The sequence below is a fragment of the Fulvia fulva genome, chromosome 3 (assembly GCF_020509005.1).
Source record: "Fulvia fulva chromosome 3, complete sequence".
Taxonomy (NCBI): Eukaryota; Fungi; Ascomycota; class Dothideomycetes; order Mycosphaerellales; family Mycosphaerellaceae; genus Fulvia; species Fulvia fulva.
Window position 1 is genome coordinate 2,049,064 of NC_063014.1, and position 21,551 is coordinate 2,070,614.

The 21,551-nt window shown below is 48.9% G+C and overlaps 2 protein-coding genes across 2 annotated transcripts; one reads left to right on the forward strand and one right to left on the reverse strand.

Annotated features, from left to right (window-relative positions):
- Positions 1-396: 396 nt before the first annotated feature.
- On the reverse strand, positions 397-2,704 carry CLAFUR5_08118 (Vacuolar protein sorting-associated protein 33A; the record flags this gene model as incomplete). Its single annotated transcript, XM_047907266.1, has 3 exons — positions 397-2,123; positions 2,368-2,563; positions 2,618-2,704. The coding sequence occupies 3 exons, from the start codon at positions 2,702-2,704 to the stop codon at positions 397-399; spliced, it is 2,010 nt and encodes a 669-aa protein (XP_047759434.1).
- Positions 2,705-3,078: 374 nt separating this feature from the next.
- Positions 3,079-4,785, forward strand: CLAFUR5_08119 (Histidine--tRNA ligase, mitochondrial; the record flags this gene model as incomplete). Its single annotated transcript, XM_047907267.1, has 2 exons — positions 3,079-3,960; positions 4,045-4,785. 2 exons carry the CDS (start codon positions 3,079-3,081, stop codon positions 4,783-4,785), a joined length of 1,623 nt encoding a protein of 540 aa, XP_047759435.1.
- Positions 4,786-21,551: the final 16,766 nt, after the last annotated feature.

Consider the following 21,551-nt stretch of genomic DNA (forward strand, 5'->3'; position numbering starts at 1 on the left):
ATCCGTATCCTTAGGCTTTAATAATAGTAAGTAGCTCCTTATCGTAGATATTATAGTTATTTCTTCTTATATAAAATATAGTAGCTAAAGATAGCCGTTAAATAAGTAACGAGGATTGAAGAGCCTTAGGCGCTTTACGAGGACTAGCTCTACCGCCTCGCGACACATTTTATTAGTAGGGCTCGGACGTTGCCGAGGGACAAGGTTTTGCTAGTCGTTGCCAGAATATAGACTACTGTCGACGCGACTTGAGACGTCATCGTCCTTGCCTTGCCATCACGAAAGCACGTGCGAAGCAACCTTCGCGTCATGCACATGTGCAGACCAGTGCTGTTGTAAACGACTTGATACTGTGCTACTTCAGTCTTAGATGTAGATGCTGTCCACTCACTCCGCTTATCCCTCCCCACCGAAAGCTCTCTTCTCAACCGCCACATCGACCGCTCTCTTGCCGTTGATGATACCCGTCGTCCCAATCACCAACTTCCTTCCACTACTCTCCTCAAGCTGCTGGCTAACAAATCTTAAAGCCGCTATTTCTGCATACGTCACGCCACCCAGGAAGAACACAACGCTGACCTTCGGCCCTTCCTTAATCCCACGCAAAGTCTTACGGGCGTGAGATGCGTCTGCGTCGCTGCCTTTCTGAGTGATGTCGACCGTCGCACCTCGAATTCGGGAGATGGCGTCTTCGAAATGTTTCCAGCCTGTGCCGGACGTCCCGGGTGTTGCAGAGTTGGAGGTGGCGTTTTTGGGGTTGGATATATTGTGCAGGTATATCTTCTGCAAGATGCATTGCACAAGCCTCACGCTCAGAGGGGCATAGCCAGAGAAGACGTAAGCAACATCCTCCGGGTCTGATTCTTTCACTTCGTCAATCCAAAGTGAGAGTGCCTTGCGCGAGCCGTTCCAGTCGGTGGCTGTTTGGCCGGCTGCGCCGGCGATCGGGTTGAGGTAGCCTCGGTGTGACTCCTTGGGCAGTAGCAAGTTCATCTTCCCGAGGGAGGTGAGGGTCAGAGCATGTTGGTATCCATAGGCTTGGAGGATGTGACGTTTGAAGTGGTCCAGATCTCGTTGCCGGATGCCATTGGAGAGGCAGGACTCTAAACATAGGAGGCGCAGGACAGTGGTTAGTGGCGTGTCACGGGCGATCAGTTCTTCAATGTTCTCGTGCACAGTCGTGGGGTCTGTACCCGCGAGGAGATTCTGCTGCACTTCCAGCATGCGCCCGAAGCTCTCGCTGCGGGTCACTCTCATGAGCTCCTCTGCTAGACTGGTGTGGATCTTAAGACTGGCCGATTCAGCCTGATAGGATGGCAGTTTCGCGACCACGTTCTTCAGGTCTGCTACTGTTTGGTCCTTGTTGTGCATGGTTTCGTTGTCGGACGCTAGGCGGCGAGCTGTGCGGTTGAGCATTGGACCGACTGTAGCGAAATTGGCATCCCGCAGATCGGGATATAGCTTATCTGTGCCATCTAGAACGACTTTCCGTTTGGTTGCAGCAGTCGGCGTTGGTGTCGAGCCATTGGTTTGTGACTGTGATTGTGTTGGCGGTGCACCGCCGAGGATGGAAGAGTCGACTTCGGTGGTGTTGTTGGTGATACCAAATGCTTCATCCAGTAGGCCTTCGTAGGTCAGCTGCGTTGACAGCACTGTGGGAAAGTCCACATCGCGGTCGATGATGATCAAGTTCTCAATCAGATGACTTGGGGTGAGGCCAAAGGATGTGAGGTATGCGCTGTTTGGATCTACAGCGGCATTGACGTCTTCTTCATTGCGCATTCGTTGCAGCAGATCAGCCAGTCTCTTTGCGTTGTCACCTTTGCCCAGGATACGTGGAAACAGGCCATACTGCTTTTGCAGCAGCATCAATGCCTTCGCAGATGCGAAGAGGCTTGTCGGGTCCTTCCTTAGACACAGCTGGCTGAAGGCATCGTCGAGCTCGAGCGACAGAAGATCCGGCTCCAGAGGAACAAAGTGGAGCGCAAGCTCGGTGATGTTTGCTTCTCCCAGCACACCATGTTCTTCGAGTATCAGGTTGCTGACTAGTGTCCGCCGTGGTACCCAGATGATGGTGAAGTCGTGGTCGGTCTGGCTTTGACTCCGAACAAGCTTGATCTGTTCTGCTTCAGTCAGCCACTGCAAGGCAGCCATGAGCAGTGATTTTTATGTCGGGCTGTAAGCATGTACTGATCTCCGCACTTGATTGAAAGGTACACGTGAGGCCAATGATGATGCTGTCGCACTGTTGCTTTTGGCTACAAGACTGGATATACAGAGTAGAGATAGAAAAGTCTGCATACCCTACTTTTAGAGCCGAGGAAGGGAGGGTGAACTGGGAGGACAAGAATAAGAGAGATGGCGTACCTGCTAGCATGCGTATCTTCTTTGCATCCTCTCCACGGACCATGAAGATGATGTTTCGCTGGCTGGAGTCGATGTTGTGGTTCTCGAGGAAGAACGGCTTGTCCACGCCATACTCTTGGAGCGTGCTGAACTTGACGATGAGGCCAACGGTGCCAGCTAAAGACTTCTCAATGACCAGGTTCTTCTTGCCACGGACCTGGACAGGGTTAGCAGGCAGAAATTTTCACGAGAGACAGACGCCATTGCCTACAGCTTCCAGGTGATGCAAGAGCTCCCTCCGCGCCTTGTCAGTGATCTCCTGGGTGTTGATGGCCGTTGCGGCCGCGTGGACAGCCATTACATTGGTGGTAATGGGGTGATGGTCCAGGCGGTGATGTTGGTTCCGAGGGCAAGATCGTGACCCAGATCGTCCCCGCCTAGATCAGCTCCTGATGGTGGCCGCTCGCCTCATACTTCCGGGCGGTGTGTTGAATGCTTCAATCAGGCTGCCGTGGGGAAGGGCAATGTCGATGTCGATGTTCTGCTGGTATTGCTATTGCTTTGGTGGTGGTCGGAAAGTGGCAGGCAAGCAGGGTAGTTCTGAAACACGCTGACTAATAGAAACTCTGACGCAGGTCCGAACCGAAGTGATGTGGGCAGTGACTCTTTTGCTGAGCAGCGAGTCAACTGTATGTAGACATTCACTCACTCCACCGAAACACGCTCTTTTGCATGAAGCGCTTCCCGCGAACAGCCCTCTCCGCTCCTTTGCATCATACCCTGTGCTATCGACTGCCGAGTCCACGCTTCACTCCCTTCAACCACTTTCGAGCAATCACCATCAACACCGACGACATGGGGAAAGAGAAGGCGCCGCAGTTCCCCTTGAAGGTGCCCAAGGGTACCAAAGATTGGGATGGCAAGGACATGGTCATCAGGGAGAAGATCTTCAACACCATCACTGACGTCTTCAAGCGCCACGGAGCAGTGACAATTGACACGCCAGTCTTCGAGCTCAAGGAGATCCTCTCAGGCAAATACGGCGAAGACAGCAAACTCATCTACGACCTCGCAGACCAAGGCGGCGAACTCTGTTCCCTCCGCTACGACCTCACAGTGCCCTTCGCGCGATGGCTCGCCATGAACTCCTCCGTCCAGAACATCAAGCGCTACCACATCGCCAAAGTCTACCGCCGAGATCAGCCCGCCATGACCAAAGGCCGCATGCGTGAGTTCTACCAATGCGACTTCGACATTGCTGGTGCCTACGACCCAATGCTTCCCGATGCCGAGATTCTGCGAATCACATGCGAGATCTTCGAGGCGCTGGGCTGGAAGGGCCGATACACGATCAAGCTCAATCACCGCAAGATTCTGGATGGTATATTCTTGGTGTGTGGTGTCCCTACGGACAAGGTGCGGACGATATCGTCGGCGGTGGACAAGCTGGATAAGTCGCCGTGGGAGGAGGTGCGGAAAGAGATGACCGAGGAGAAGGGGCTAGATCCGGACGTGGCAGATCGCATCGGCGAGTATGTGGTGCAGAAGGGCGGACAAGAGCTGCTGGAGAAGCTACAGAAGGGCGAGAAGCTATCGAACATCGAGTCGGCAAAGGTACGTTGTGCGCGCTCGTGAGCACATGCTGTGGCTTTGGCGGGTGCATACCGGTCACCAAACTAACGCTATTGGAAATCGCAGGCCGGTCTCGAGGATATCTCACTCCTCTTCAGCTATTTACGAACTTTCGGCATCCTCGAGCGCATTTCATTCGACATGTCGCTCGCGCGCGGACTCGACTACTACACAGGACTCATTTACGAGGTCGTCACAGAAGGCTCCGCACCACCCGCATCGGAAGCGAATGGCGCGCCAAAGCGAAAGTCAAAGAAACCATCGAAATCAGCAGACGGAGACGAAGACCGCTCTGACGACCCCAGCGTCGGGGTGGGTTCCGTGGCAGCGGGAGGACGCTACGACAACCTCGTGGCCATGTTTAGCGGAAAGCAGCAGATTCCTTGTGTCGGCATCTCCTTCGGTGTGGAGCGCATTTTCAGTATCACGAAACAACGACTGGCGACTGATGCATCGGCGGCACCGATCCGAATGAGTGAAGTGGATGTGTATGTGATGGCCTTTGGTGGCAAGGGCTTTGAGGGCCTACTACAAGAGCGCATGGACGTTGCTAAGAGACTCTGGGACGCTGGGATCAAAGCGGAATTCAGCTGGAAAGTCAAGCCGAAGCTGCCGCAGCAGTTCAAGGCCGCGGAAGCTAACTCCGTGCCTTTTGCTGTCATCTTAGGCGAGGAGGAGCTTGCTGCTGGCCAAATCAAAATCAAAGAGATGGGACTACCGGAGGGCCACGCAGAGAAGGACGGCGTGTTGGTACAGCTAGTGGACCTCGAGCGGGAGGTGAAGGACAGGATTGCGCGACAAACATAAGTATATCCCTTCGTAAGACTTTTTACCTTACCTCTTTCCAGCCGTTTCGTTGGCCTTTCGACGCCTTTCCCACGATAACTGACCCCGCCAAAGCGAGCGCGTCCACCCTTCAATATTCGTTCGATATTTGATGGCGAAGAAGGCGAAGCGACGTTGCGAAGCGCCTGACGGCCAAACGCGCCAACCTTGCCTACAGCCGCTTACGAGACACCCTTTAAAACAGCTCTGTTTCGTAAGTCTCTCGACAACGGTATATTAGAGTGTTATAAAAGTTGTCCTTAGCTGTCGCCCGGGCAATGCTTTATATATAAATATAGCTTATATAAAATATAAATAATTAGATTACGAGTAGTTAGATACATCCCGATTTAAAGGTCGTTTTAGTAGCCAACTTTATAGGTAGACCCGAAAAGCGCGTTTAGCTATTCGACCCGTAGGGTATAAGCTAGCTTCTATAAAATTTTTATAGCTTATATATGTCGCGATCTAAGCGTATATATAAATTATAGCCTATTATTAAAACTTAAGGCTACGTACGCTATTAAATAGGTACGAGTTACGTAGGAGTAGAAGAGGGCGGATTACACGAAAGACGAAGAAGGACCTAATAGGATAGCGTATATCTATATATAGTATCGCCGGTGTTAGTATAGGTAGATACTAGGTGTCCGGATGTTTACTAGCCTATAGGCTAGTAAACCCGAGTTACGTAATCTAGTTACATAACACACCTACACCTATATACTTGTCCTACGGCCTATATGTTCTTAATATACGCTAAGAATTAGGTAACTAATGTCAGGGCGAGAGCCTAGCCTATAAGATATAAGGGTAAAAGCGAGAATATAGGTACGAAGTGTAGATACAAAAGGGTATAGTATGATTGCTACATAAAACAAAAGACGAAGAAAGCAAGAGAGGCCTAGGGAAGGCCAGATATTTATACGCGACCCTCGCGAGTGCGTGTCCCCGTATTAATAGGGCTAACCCGTACGAAGCCGCGCTTAGTAGCTTTGCTCAAAACCTTATTCCAACCTGCCCTACGTTCCGAGTCTTCTACGTGCTTTAAGGTTTAGTAGAGGGGTGAATTTGGAGGGCTAGGTCCCGTAGTGAATGTTACGGGGCATATAATTCTTAGCGCTTATACACTAAGCTAGACTGTCACTTCTTAACGACTTCTAAGCGCTCTAAGGCTCTTCTGTCCCTACCTTCTATACACTCTATAGGGAGACTATGACAGTAGCCCCCCCGAACAAAGCTAAGTTCCTACGAAGCCGTAGTAGTTCTATATATCGAGGATGTTCAGCTTTAGTACTAGGCCTAGGCCTAATATTATAGTCGATATACTATTAGTAAGTCCCGTCGAAGAGCTTAGATTCGAAGAGCCTACCGATATTGACTTCTAGGCCGTCTACGCGGGCGTAGTATTCTTCGATTGCTTAACGATTAAAGATGATATGTTAGATAGGTTCCTATAAGGTATCCTACTTAGGGTAACCTTACTATTCGACTTCATACTTAATCGGCGGTAATCCTTTAACGTCGTTAGGCTCTACGCGGATTCCCCGGATCTTGCGGACGGCATAGTCGTTAGAAGGTAGGTTAATAGGCTCGTCGACATCTACTTCATCGGGAGGACCTAGTATGTCTTAGTTTTAGTTCGGGAATAGGTCCTTAGCCGACGGCCGAAGGCGTACGGGATAAAAGACGTCGTAGATCTTTATGTTCGTAGGAAGAGCTAGACGGTAGGCGTGTGAACTAATACGCTCGGTGATCTTAAAAGGACCTAGGTTCTTCTAGTTCAGCTTCTTAGAGGGGCGGTCCGTCTTAATATTCTTAGAGTTAAGGTAGACTATATCGCCTACTTAGTAGTCGGGAGCTAGCTAGCGACGACGATTGGCTTAATCCTCGTAGATTGCTTATACGTACACTATCTCGTCGTGAACTTCTTTATAGATCTATAAGAGTATAGTAGCGAACTTGTCTACTACTTACTCGTTTACGTCTTCGGTAGGCGGGAGAGGTTCTTCTAGTTCTATACCTATACGAGGGTAGTAACCTCTCGTAGTATAGAAGGGAGAGTAGCTAGTAGTCTCCGAGTCCTAGTTACGAGTAGCGAACTCTACCGTAGGGATATACTAAGGCCAATCCTTCTAGTAGTAGTCGACGAAGTAACGAAGGACCTACTCGAGGATAGCGTTCGTAATTTCGGTCTGGCCGTCGGTCTGTAGCTAAAAACTAGTCGAGAGGTTATGCTTAATGTCTAGGATAGTATATAGACGCTTCTAGAAGTACGAGATGAACTAGGTGCCTCTGTTAGAGGTGATACTATCCGGGAGGCCTTGAAGGCGCTAGACGAATTCGTAGAACAAGCGAGTAGTCTCCTTTACGGTCATACTCTAGTACGGGATTATATACCGGTCCTTAGAGTGACGGTCCACGATCACTAGAAGGGCCTTTGCTTTTACGCCGCTAAAGGTCTTGCCGTAAGGAAGATCGGTGATAAAGTCTATAGTAATGTGCTTCTACGGACGATTAGGAGCCGGGAGAGGGTACAAGAGACCGTAGGGACGGTAGCGGTTAGCTTTAGCTCTTCGGTAAGTAGCGTAGTTTAGTACGTAGCGGCGGACGTCCTTCTAGGAATACGGCCACTAGTAATACCTAGCGAGGAGCTTATAGGTCTTAGCTACGCCTAGGTGACCCCTAGAGGCGGAGTCGTAGATGATTTGAAGAATCTCAGCTCCGTCATTAGAGCCTTCGGGCTACGGTACGTAAAGCTTCTTACGGAAGTAGACGACACCTTCCTAGAGCTCGTACTCGGATAGCGAGAAGCCCGGGAATGTCCTCGCGCCAGATCTAAGGGCCTGAACTAACTCTTAGGCGTCTATGTCGGCATCGTACGCTGTTCGTACTCGTGCTATAATGCCTTCGGGCTGCTCCTTATTATTAAACCCCTTAAAGTCTAATTCGGATAAGCCGTCGGTTGTTACTAAGCGCTCTTTATCGTCGTTCAAGTCCTTAGCGTCCGAGGCGTATTCTTTAGGCTCGGATTCATCGTCACTCTCGTTAAGGTAGGTAGGAGCGAGCACGAGAGTAGTAAAGGAAGCGGCGAGCGTAGGCTAGCCGTTCGATAGGTACTCTCGAAGCTCGGAAGAGAGGTTATACTCTTTGATGACTTGTTGCCCTACGATTTGCCGGCCCCCTCTTCGATCAACTAGAGAGTCACTAGGGCGGCGGGTAAGGGCGTCGGCTATCGAGTTGGCCTTACCGGGCGTGTACGAGATCACGAAGTTGAACCGGGAGAGGAACTCGCTCTAGCGGGCCTAGCGACGATTAAGTAGCTTGCTCTTTATAAAGTAGACGAGGTTCTTATAGTCGGAGCTTACTTAGACGGGTATAGTAGAGCCTTCGAGCTCGGGGCGCTACTCTTCGAAAGCTTTAACGATAGCGAGAAGCTCCTTGTCGTAGATCTCGTAGTTATACTCCGTAGCGGTCAACTTCTTAGAGAGGAAGGCGATAGGTAACTAGGGGGATTCAGGCGAGCGGCGTTATAGCAGGACACCGCCTACTACGCCGTCGGATACGTCGGTCTCTATACGGGTCTCTAGTTCGAAATCGAAGTGCTATAGAAGCGGGTTCTTAACAAACTTCGCTTTAAGCAAGTCAAAAGCCTCCTAGCATTCGTCGGTCTAGGCGAACTTCTCACCCTTACGCGTAAGCTTCGTCAAAGGGCGTACTACGCCCGAAAATGCGTAGATGAAGCGGCGGTAGAAGTTAGTAAAGCCTAGGAAACCCTAGACCTCTTTGACGTTCGTAGGAGCATCCTATTCGACGATAGCGTCGATCTTCTCTTAGTCTATCTTAATGCCGTCTACGGTAATAATCAAACTAAGGAACTTGACTTCGGTCTTCTTAAACTCGTACTTGTCGATATCGAGCTACAAGCCGGCGTCTACGAGCTTCTAAAGGACCTTATAGACGTGCTCGCGGTGCTCCTCCTTAGTCTCGCTATAGACTAGGATGTCGTCGATGTAGGTAGTGTAGAACTGATCGAGGAACTCCTAAAGGATGTCGTTAATGAAGTTCTAGAAGGTACTAGGCCCGTTATAAACGCCGAAGGGCATAACGAGCGACTCGAACAGCCCGTAGCGAGTACGGAAGGCTATAAGATACTCGTGTCCTTCTACTATTCGTAACTTATTGAACGTAGCGATGACATCGAGCTTAGTGAAGTACTTAGCCTTAGAGAGGCGCTCGAGCGTCTCCTAAATCAACGGTATTAGGTAGCGGTTCTTCTTTATAATAGCGTTTAAGCCTCGGTAGTCTACGTAGAAGCGTAGACCACCGCCGGGCTTCTTAACGAACATAACGGGACTGCTAGCGCTAGAACGGCTCGCTCGAATAAACCCCTTCTTTAGGTTCTCTTCGAGGTATCTCTTAAGGACGATAAGCTCTTCTCGGGACATAGAATATAACGGTCCGAACGGTGTCTCTACACCTTCTTCTAGCTCAATCTTGTGGTCGTAAGGGCGATAAGGAGGTAGCTCGTCTACGGCTTTAGTATCGAATACGTAGAGGATATAGTGTGCCTAAGGAGGGACCTTCGTAGTAGGGTCGGTAGGTATACGCTTCTTATCGAGCTTCTCGAGGGCGATATCGATATCGCGGAGAGAGGCGGCGAAGACTTAAGCTTTAGGCTACTTAGTAGTAGTAGTGAAGGTAGCGGCGTTCACCTAGAAGATCTTAGTATACTCAGGACCGCGCTAAGGCGGCGGAGAAGGCGGAGGTACCGGAGGAACTTCTAGAGGGAAGCTGATAGTAAGGGAAGTCCAGTCGATAATAGGTCGGTATCGTCTAAACTAGGGGAGGCCGAGGATAAACTTCTGATACAGTAGGGACGTAAGGAAGCTAGTGATCGACATACGCTTGCCTCCGAGGGTGATTGACGTGTGTACAACATAAGTAATCTTACTAGTAGTAGTCTCCGTGCCGTTAAAGAGTTCAAGGGTACGAGGGTACTTAAGTTCCTAGGGTTCGAGGTTAAGAGAGGTCGCGAGTTTATAGTCTATAAAAGACTCGCCTAGTACGCTAGTGTCTATAAGAGTGAGATTGGAAGAAGAGAGGTTCTTTAAGCCGATATTTATATTCGTAACGAACGGTTTATAAGCGTAGTCCTTACCCGTCTCGTCGTATAGGTCTAGCTATACTGTATTGATCCTCAACTTCTTTCCTCTCTTTACTTTCGGTAAACGTTATTCTTAGTCTTCATCGCGTCGATAAGGAAGACCTAGGCTTTTTCCTACTTAGCGGGAGTAGTAGGAGTAGGCTCGATAGCGCCGATAGCGCCGCGAACCGGGTTGCGGGCGTTACGGGTAGCGAGCTACGGACAGTTAGCTACGATATGGCCTAGACCGCCGTAGTAGGTATAGAGTCCGGCCTAGCGACGGCGAAGCTTCTCTTCGGGAGTGAGCTTACCGTTAACGAGGCCCTAGACTCGAGGGACGGCGGCACTAGCGCTAAGATCTATAGCGTTACCTATAGAGACGGGAGGGAGAGCCGTAGGAGTAGCGGCGCCTAGTAGAGTAGCGAAGTGGCTTCCGGGACTACGAGGCTAACGACCTTAAGAACGGGAAGCGAGGAGAGAGGCGGTGTGTTTTATGTTAGAGTCGAGGCGCTAGTAGGTCTCGACGAGCTTACGGAAGCTTATAGCACTAACGTCCTTGTCTTCGAGGGCTCGAAGAAGCTCTACTAACAAACCACGGCGGAGAGTGCTCTTCTTAGTCTCTTCGTTATAGCCGGTGAACCCGATGTCGCGGTTAAAGGCCGCGAGGTACTCGGCGAAGCTCTTGTTCTTCTAGAGGAGGTTATAGATAGCGTTCTAGGCGGTGGCTCTACGGTCTAGATCACTAAAGGTAGCACGGAGGTCCTATATTAAGGTAAGGACGTCCGGGTAGCCGATAGTCTACGTAGCGTTATCGATATAGTGTTATACCTAAGCCGCGGCGTCTCCCCGAAGGAGGGAGAAGACGTACGTAACTTTGTCTTTCTCTTACGGAAAGTGGTCGGTATTAGCTAACAGCTTAATAGTAAGCTATGTCTTAAATGCCTTAAACTTGCTCTTATTGCCGTCGAACTCGTCTAGGTCGTTAATCTTCTTAGAGAAGTACTAGCGGCGGTTATCGTCGGCGTACGGGGCGAGGTTCTAGAAGGTGTTTATAATACCTTAAAGGTATGTTGCTTAGTTGTTTGCTTGCTCGACCTACTAGGCGGTCTCGCGGAAAGAGGAGACGGTGCGGTTAATAAGAGCGTAGGCGGTGTCGGGGTTAGCGTTTGCCTAGGCACCGAAGGTAGCGGCGTTCGAGAAGGGGATATCAGTCCACTTATTAAAGTGGAATAGAGTGTCTTAGTTGTCGAGGTTGATACCTCTATCGGTGGCGTGGTTACCTATAAGGATGACTCGAGTAGTTAATGGTTTATTAGTCTTTTATAATATTAGGGCGAGAGCCTAGCCTATAAGATATAAGGGTAAAAGCGAGAATGTAGGTACGAAGTGTAGATACAAAAGGGTATAGTATGATTGCTACATAAAACAAAAGACGAAGAAAGCAAGAGAGGCCTAGGGAAGGCCAGATATTTATACGCGACCCTCGCGAGTACGTGTCCCCGCATTAATAGGGCTAACCCGTACGAAGCCGCGCTTAGTAGCTTTGCTCAAAACCTTATTCCAACCTGCCCTACGTTCCGAGTCTTCTACGTGCTTCAAGGTTTAGTAGAGGGGTGAATTTGGAGGGCTGGGTCCCGTAGGGAATGTTACGGGGTATATGATTCTTAGCGCTCATATACTAAGCTGGACTATTACTTCTTAACATCTCTGCGCCAAAACACGACACATTCGAAAGCTCTTATCAAGGCCATTCCAACGATATAAAAAGCAGGCCACTGCCCCTAGGACTGAGGGAGTTCTACCCCATTCAATCTGGACAGCTTGAAGCTCTCTTCACCCTGTTTCTTCAGCTCCAAACGCCGCGGAGGTGCCTAGCTACATTAGGCAACTCCTAGGCAATGGCAGCCCAGGCTACGGTACTAACGGCGCCTACGGCCCTACAGGCGAAGCCCCCCCAAGACAACTGGCAGCAACTTATAGAGGACGCAAAAAGCATGGAAACTAACGATCAGCTCCCTTACCGGTCTCTACAGGTAATGATCACTCAGCTACGCACGGCGCTTGTACTGTCGTATCACCGAGGGCAACAAGAAATGAGGACGACGTCCCAGGCGATTAGCAAGGCCACCCGGAATCAACACCCCCATAGCTGGGCATCGGTCGCGGCATCGATACCAGGCCCCCGCCCAACGCACGATGCAGTTACGATCCGCATTGCAGCAAAGGAAGACCAGGCCGAAGTTGCGAAGCTATCGAACAAGGAGCTCGCCCAACGAATTAACCAACCAGGGGTGGTCGCAGTGAACCAACAGTCTAACGGCACCCTACAGATCTATACTAGCTCTGCTACTGCTAGGAGGCACCTAGAGGCACAGCCACAGTGGGCATCTAAGGTTGCGGCATCAGCGAAGGTCTCAACGAAACAATTCACGATCCTAGTCCACGACATGCCTAAGGAGTTTGACCCAACCAACCAGGGTCACCTACGCGCTCTCCAAGAGGACAACCCGGTCACTCTTAACTCTCCAATCCAGAAGGCGACTTGGCTCCATAGGAAATGGCCAGAAGGCAAGAAGGCCTCGGCGCTAATAGTATGGCTACAAGACGCGAAAGCGGCGGATCTAGCGATAGAACAAGGCCTGGTCTGGCAATACAGCCTCAAGACAGTAGAAAAGCACTCCTCATCCTTTCGTGTCCTCCAATGCTTCAAATGCCAACAGTATGGACACCAAACCTACACGTGCACAAACAAGCAGGCCTGCTCGAACTGTGCAGGAGACCATATGTCTAGGGACTGTACATCGACTACGAGACGGTGCGCGAACTGTCCGGGGCACCACCCATCGTATAGTGCGGAATGCCCACAGCGGAAACTAGCGAAAAACAAGGCAATCACAAACAGAACCGTCGCCCCAAGATTCTACGGCGACCGTGAGGCTAGCCCACACCGGAACCAACTAGCGGCGGTCGGGCACAAGCGCCCTAGGGCCGAGAACGATGTAAAGGATGCGCAGCCTAGGGCGTACGGGAGGCCACGTGCTCTGCTAGCTGCGGCGAGGGAATCTAACCAGGCCCGGCTCCCCTTTAGTACACAGCCGATAGGCGTAGACCAGGACGCACAGGGCAGTAGGACACAGGACGATACAGAGGAAATGATTGTCGATGCCGATGACTAGCCTCGACACGCTTAGCATCATCCAGTATAACGTCAACCATAGCAAGGATATAGTCCAGAACCATTTCCTACACGAGGCGGACCCGCGCGTCCACCACGTCCTTGCAATCCAGGAGCCATGGATTAACCCGCACTATAAGAGACCAACGACCTGCAAGTCACCAGGCTACACGACATGCCTACGAGGCGACGGCAGACCCCGCACGTGCTTCTATGTCAGCAAGGACATACTAGAATCCGACTGGGAGGTAGTGTACTACGCAGACGAAGAAGGCGGGGGCGATATTACCTCCCTCCACGTGGGTAGCACCTGGATACACAACCTATACATGCAACCGCCAGCCTCGAGGTCTAGCCGCGACCTAGGGGTCTGCAGACACCTAGACAGTGCGCTCAAGAGACAAGGGTGCCACATCGTAGTAGGAGACTTCAACATACACCACCCTTCCTGGGAAAGCCTTATGCAGCCGCACCCTATAGCCGACGAAGTACTCGACTTGATGGCGAGCAACGCAATTGCCCTCAATACCCCGAAGGACCTGGGCACCTGGAAGAGAGGGGGACTCCAAGGCACGATCGACCTCTCCTGGATCTCAGATAGCCACTACCACACGGTAACCTACTGTGGGATCGAACATGAACTCGAGGCGTCGTCAGACCACATGCCAGTCAGGACCTCTATTGCGACACAGATACAACGCACACCAGCGAGAACCCCTAAGCCAAACTGGGGAAAGGCCCACTGGGCCAACATCCAGGCGTACCTCGATGACTCCAAGAGGCTAGTCCAGATCGCGCAGCAGCAATACAACAGTAAAGACGAGATAGACGAAGCAGTCCAGGGGTTGACAGACGAAATAAGAAAAGCGACCTCACTCCACGTTCCGCTTGCCCAACCAACGACATGGTCCAAACCATACTGGACGCCGGAGTGCACTGCGGTAGTAAGAGAAGCAAGGAGAGCCCGCCGGGTGTGGACGAGCAGCCATAGCGAGGAGGCCTGGAACGTATACAGGGAGGCATGCCAACAGAAGAAAGCCATAATACGGAGGGAGAAAGCAGTCGGCTGGAGGGCCACAGTGGAAGAAATCGCCGGCAAGCCAGAGAGGATGTGGAAGCTAGCGAAATGGGCCCGACAGGACCCTACACAGGGCCCCTCCTTCTCTATCCCAGCGCTACAATCGCCTAGTGGCCCGGTTAGCGACCCCGAGGCCAAGGCGCGTCTACTGGCTAGCAAGTTCTTCCCACCCCCAGTCGAGGCTGATCTAAGCGACATAAACAGCTCTACTCCCCTAGCCCCTAGCATCGCGGTCCAACAGGAGGTGTCCGAGGGAGAAGTTACCGCTGTGCTGAGGAAGTTGCCGGCGAAGAAAGCCCCGGGGCCGGATGGGATCCCAAACGAGCTACTAAAGAAGTGTAGAGATCAACTAGCCCCAGCAGTTGCAGCGATCTTCAACGCCTGCCTACAGACCGGATACCACCCGATAGCTTTTAAACAATCGACGACAGTGGTCCTACGCAAGCCGCAGAAGGAAGACTATACGCAGGTGAAGTCGTACCGCCCAATTGCGCTCCTTAACACTCTTGGGAAGGCGCTTGAGAAGCTGGTTGCAACGAGACTCTCCGAGGCGGCAGAGGAACACTCCCTACTCCCGGACACCCAGATGGGTGCGCGCCCACAGCGATCGACGCTATCCGCGATGGAACTTATCACCTCTCAGGTAAAGGCCATCTGGTATAAGAATAGGGACAAGGTGGCTTCCTTACTTAGCCTAGACATATCGGGAGCCTTCGACTACGTGTCACACCCGCGGCTTCTCTACATCCTAAGGTCGAAAGGACTCCCTGAGTGGCTTGTCAACTTCGTACGGTCCTACCTCCAAAACCGCAGTACGTCGATCCTGGTCGGCCAGTACAGAAGCCCATTTCAAGCAGTCCACACTGGAATCCCGCAAGGCTCAACGCTAGCACCTATTCTGTTCCTCTTCTTTATGGCGACGCTGCTCCCAGCCCTAGAATCCCAGAACACCGCTGCGAGCGGCTTCGTAGACGACACAAACATCCTAGCGTGGTCTTCCTCGACTGAGGAGAACTGTAGGCTACTAGAAGAGAAGCACAAGATCTGCGAGGACTGGGCTAGGAGGCACGGGGCTCGGTTTGCCCCAGAAAAGTACAATCTGATACACTTTACGCGCCGGCCACGGTTCCACAATATGCAAGCTTCTATCCAGATACAGGGGCACACGACTAACCCGGCAAATCAGCTCAGGATCCTCGGACTATGGGTGGACCCGGCGCTACGGTGGAGGAAGCACGTACAGGCAATATTACGGAAAGCTGAACAGAATATGGCATCATGCCAGAGGCTCACTGCGTCCACATGGGGGGCGGACTTCCGGCAGTCACGACTTCTATATACGGCTATTGTACGGCCAGTCCTTACCTATGGCAGCCAAGTGTGGTCCTTAGGCGAGAGGGCCTGCCCATCGAAGGGACTCGTCGCGCCGCTAGCGAAGATCCAAAACCAATGCCTAAGGAAGGTCACCGGGGCATATAAGTCGACACCAACGAGGATGCTTGAGCACGAGACCGCTATACCGCCGATCGACCTATACATCCAGGGACTACGGACCTCCTACTTAGGCAAGTCGGCACAGTACCCAGTACAGAAGGTCATCGCCAGTGCAGTCGCAAGGGCCCGCGAATCAGTACCAGCGCATAAGGGCATTCGACCCGGAAACGAGCCGAACTACCGGGCAAGGGACGAACAGCTAGCAACACAATGGGAAGGTGAGAAATCGTTTGTAGAGCAACTATGGAAAGAGAGGTGGAACAACCAGGTTGTAGGGCATAGTGGACGCCCTCAGCCAGCGGGACAACCTAAGGAATGGTCAGCTACAAAATCCGCGGTCAAGCACCCCCCGAAGCTCATCCACTACCGCCTTACGAGGGCACAGAGTAGCATAGCAACCCAACTGCGAAGCGAACACATCGGCCTCCAGGGGTACCTATCATGGAGGAAGGTCCCAGGATACACGAATACTAGCTGCCCCTGCGGCTATCGCTCCCAGAACGTACGGCACGCACTCCTCGTCTGTCCGAGGTGGTCGCTAGGAAGGGGGGAGTGGATGGTAAAGGCGAGGAACCGGACGATTGGGGCACTTCTTAACAACGCTGAAGACCTACGGCGCATTACGAACTGGATACTAGAGAAGGGCTGGCTAGAACAGTACCGCCTAGTAGGAGCAGTGCAGGAAGAGAGGACACGACGCAGCGCGACGAGACCGGCTAGGAGCGGGGGCTAACGGGGTAGTGACATGGACTACGTACGTTCAGAGGGAAAGCTAATCTAGACAAGGAGTAGTCGGGGGCGGGAAGGGTTTTCACCTATTCGGGTTTCCCTTTGTACATAACAATAGATATATACCTGCATAGGCCGGATAGGGTCCTAGAACAGGGGAATGACAAATCTATCTATCTATTACTTCTTAACGACTTCTAAGCGCTCTAAGGCTCTTCTGTCCCCACCTTCTATACACTCTATAGGGAGACCATGACACTAATTAGTTATCTATAGCCTCTTTAAGAGTAATAACGTACTTTACTACCGAGCGGGCTATACTACCGAGTAGGCTACTTTTACTAAGAACTATACTACTTCTACTTTAATTACGACGGTATCTTAATACGACGACATCCTATAGAATCGTTACTAGGGGGACAATTCCTCTTTAGATTCTTCGCTATCTAGCGAGTCTACTTAATAGGTACGTACGTTATACCCCGACTCGCTATATCGCTTATAGCGTCGTAGCCTTAGTACTAGCTAAATACTATCTAGCGACTCTCTACTCACTTCCTACCTCCTAGTATCCTCTAGAGGTATTAATTACGACGCCTTATCGAAGGTTAGAGATCCTCTAGACTAAATGTACTTGCGCTTTCGTGCTTTCTACTATATAAGGGCCTCCGTAGACTTACGTAGCTTACTAATCTTACTTCGTATAAGAGCTATCTAATACGCTATCTCTCTACTCCCTCTCTATTACCCTATTAAACGACCTTCCTCTTTCTACTACGCCTTTCTAAACCCGTAACGACGCTCTAAGACGTAATAATACCTATTATAAACCCTATCTCGTCGAAGTTATAGGTGTCCTAGTTAAGGATACTATACTTCTTCTTTATATTACGTATAAGTAAGAACCCCTTCTCGATAACATCTAGATCTTCTATTAGGGCCCGCTAATAATCGTATCTACGTATTATATAAACCTTTAGCTTACGATACCGCCTACTAAACCTGTCTATCTAATTAAGACTAGCGGGCTTAAGACTCTTCTCCTATAGTAATAAATCGGCTATTACTCGTATACTAGCCTTTAATAGTAGGAAACCTCTAAGATCTAGCTCGAGTATATACTTAAGTATTACCCTCTCTTCTAGCTCTATAAGCTCCTTCGAATTAGGCTCGTAGTCACCCCGAGGAGGTCGTCTATTTAATCGATACCCTAGTATAGTTCGAGACGCGTCGTATACCTTTATAGTAAGTCGATTCGTAATTGTCGTATCGTGTTTCGTAGCCTAGATAGCTAAGGTTAGTTTAGCCTCGTTAAAAGACAATATACGCTATAATAGTAGTTATATAGCTATATCTATAGAAGTAGTACAGTTCTTAGTAAAAGTAGTCCGCTCGTATTACCGTACCGGCGTATATTTACTTAAACCCGCGGGTACGTACCTAGACCTCGCGCCCGCTAACTAATCCGACTAGTAGCTTAGCGCCCGTATATAACTCTCGCGCCCTCCGCGCCTCCCTTAGATAGAACATCTATTCGACTTATACCTTACCCGACTACGTACTTATACCTACTTATAGTACTTCGAATAGATTATTACTAACGTATAGAGAGATACGAGAAGCTACATTTAGGAGATTATAGAGAAACCGCGATAGTATACGAGGAAGTACTAAGATTAGGTATCGTACTCGCTAGGTAGTACCTTAAAGTAGATTATAGCTAATATAGTAATAATAGCGAGACAGACCGGTACCGGCGTACTAGGCGTAAGTATAGAGAATACTAATAGACGCGTTTATTACGCGTCCCTTAATAGATAATCCTTCTTTACCCTATTATACGATCCGCCTAATAACGATAGCGTAAACCCGGCGACGTAGACTTAAGGACGTAAAGAGGATATTATAAATAAGCTCCTCGACGAGAATAACTAGTACCGTAAGTAGTATAAGAAGGTGTACGACTAACTTAAGGCGATTAAGGAAGAGGAGGTCGAGATAGAGCTAAACTTAGCTAATCTATTTAGGGCGGAGTTTATCGAGGATAAGATAGAAGATAAGGGTACTAAGGTATAGAGGAAGAGGAGGGTTACTATTAATAACTTCTAGGAAGCCTTCGACTCGTTAAACGGGTTAAATATAGATAAGTTTAAGAAGACGGTTAATAACTATCCCTAGTAGATCTATAAGATCCCCTTTAATATCGAGTCCGATTACCGACGTACGTATAAACTCAATACTACGCTCGATATAGCTAACCGTATTAACCTCTATAAGGCGTAAGATACTAAGGACTAGATAGACCGACTCGAGGATATAATCGATACGGAACAAGCGACTAGATAGTCCCTAGAAGAGAAGGTTACGCGACTAAAGGAGGAGCTCGCTAAGCGTAATAACACTATCGTTATCGACCTAGACAAGCTTATAAGGGCTAAAGATATAAAGAGGGTATATTGTACGTAGTATAAGGTAGCGGAGAGTAAGCTAGTAGAGACCGAGACTAAGCTCGTAGTAGCCGAGAAGCGTATTACTAAGCTTAAGAAGTAAGAGATAGACCGTAGCCGGTCTAAGGAAAAGCAAGACCTACTACCTTAGCGAACCGAGTCTAAAGAGTCACTAGAGCGTCGGTAAGATAGAGGCAAACCTAATAAGAAGAAGTCGGACCCGGATTTATCGGACTTATTAGACGACGAGGACGACGGTAATAAGGGCCGTAAGAATAGTCGTAAGGGTAGGAAGAATCGCCCGAGTACCGACTTAGATAGTAACTCTATCTCCGTATATACGACTTATAACGCCGACATAACTACTAGTATCAAGTCCTCTAACGAGCTAAAGGCCCCTACTAAGTTCGACCTAAAGAGCGACGACATTAAGTTCTAAGAGTAGTAGCGTACTACCGAAGCTAAGCTCTAAGCCTCGAAGTACCGTACTATAAAGGACTCCCTTTAGAACGTCTAGAGCTAGTTAAAGAACGGTATATAGACCTATATCGACTTAAAGATCCCTAGTCTTACTAAGTCTACGGAAGGTACGACTACTTAGTACGCTTCTATAGATAAGATAATAGAAGATCTAGCCCGGCGCTACGGTATCCGTAATACCTATACTAATACTATAACTAAGCTTAATAGTCTATAGTAGGGTAATAAGGAGAAGTTTAGTAACTTCTACCTATCCTTCCGTAAGAACGCCGATATCGTTAACCTTAATAACGGCGCGAAGGAAAAGAAACTCGAGAAGGACTTCCTACTCGGTAAGTTAAACTCGCGCTACGATAACCGTATTATAAACGAGGATATAGTCAATATGACCCTTAAGTAAGTCGTGTCTACGCTATATAACTACGAGGACAAGTTTAGGGCGTTTGACCTTAAGTACGGTAAGGCTAGTAATAGTAATAAGACCTAAGGTAATAAGAAGACTACTAAGGGTAACGACGATAAGAAGGATACGGCTTCGGGTAGTAGCGGTAATAATACTAACCCGAACGCTAAGACTAAGTAGGCTAATCGACCTTAGGCATTTTAGTATATCTAACCTTTAGATACTACTCGCGCCTAGGAATATATCAATTAGAATCGGTGCTTAAAACACGAATAAGAAGGTTACCGCCGTGTCGATACCAATTAGTACCCCCTTCGAGATGTCGCCCGCCGCCTATTTACGCTAGGCTATAACCTAAGTAATAACCGCCGTAACGGTAGTAATAGTAGTAACGCTAATAATACCGGCGGCGCGGAAAACGCCTAGTCTACTCCGTAACCGTAATATATAGTAGACCGTACGAGTTCGAGTTACGAGAAAACGAAAAAAAGTATAAATATAAACATAGGCCTCCTAAGACAGGCAAGGTTTTAAGTATATCGGTATACTCCCTACTAGCTATAAACATCTCTATAGATAAATACAATTCGGTAATAGCTTCTTATCTAGTTATACTATATATAGTAAATAGAAAGATCCCTACTCAAACCCTTTATAATAATAGTACTAACTCTACGTACTTTAATATTGACTTTACGTATAAGAACAACCTTAATATAATATAGCTACCTAATCCGTTAGGGCTGATATTAGTAGATAGCCAACCTACTAGTGACCTTATTACTTATAGAACAACGGTATAAATTCAGATTAGTAACTACGTAGAGACTAGGTCTAGCTACTACGTATTCCTAGAATACAATATAGTCCTCGGCCGTCCCTAGTATAATAAGTATTAACCTACGTTCTACTATACGTTAGGAACTATAACCCTATTCTTACTATATTATCGACAGAACTATATACTCGGAACTAAACTAGTATATATATAGTCTATTAACGATAAGGGTAGTATACTAATAGGCGTTCTTTAGACCGAGATACTAGTACTAGAGAGTTCGCGACCTCAAGCTCTATCTAATTACGTTAAATCCTATATAGAGGATAAAGACTAACCTATAGTAGTATAGGCGACGTATACGACGAAGGTAGTAATACGACATACCGTCAATATCTATAATAAACCGGAACCGTCTTATTACGTCCGCTAGCTACTACCCGCCGATAGGGTTAAAACACTTAAGCGCCTAGCGCGTCGAACGAAGAAAGAACTAAAGGTCGAGACTAAGCCAGAGATCGACATTAAGCCTATAAATATCGAAGCACTTCGGCGTATAAGCCGGAGGAAGGGCTATAAAGTATATATAATATAGATGTTTAATCTAAAAGAAGATCTTAATTAGTAAGTCGCGTAAGACCCGCTATCTACGTATATACTAAAGGCTTTCGGTATAAGAGCAAAACTAGTACTAGAAGGTAGCGCGGCGATATTAGTAGATACTAATACTTAAGAAGATATAGATAGATAGGAGAAGCCCTAGGATAACTATACCTAGCGGTAACTTAACGCCTCTACTACATTAGCTAACGACTATTAAGGTTTAATAAACGGTAAGGACAAAGACTAGGATCCTATCCCTTTGTTACTAGTAGAGTTTAGGGAAATGGCTAGGCTATTTAGCCGTAAGGAAGTAGATAAGATCCTACCGCGACGGCCTACCGTAGACTATAAGATTAAGCTAAAGAATAGTTAGACACCGCTATTTCGAAGACTATACTCCTTCTCTATACGCGAG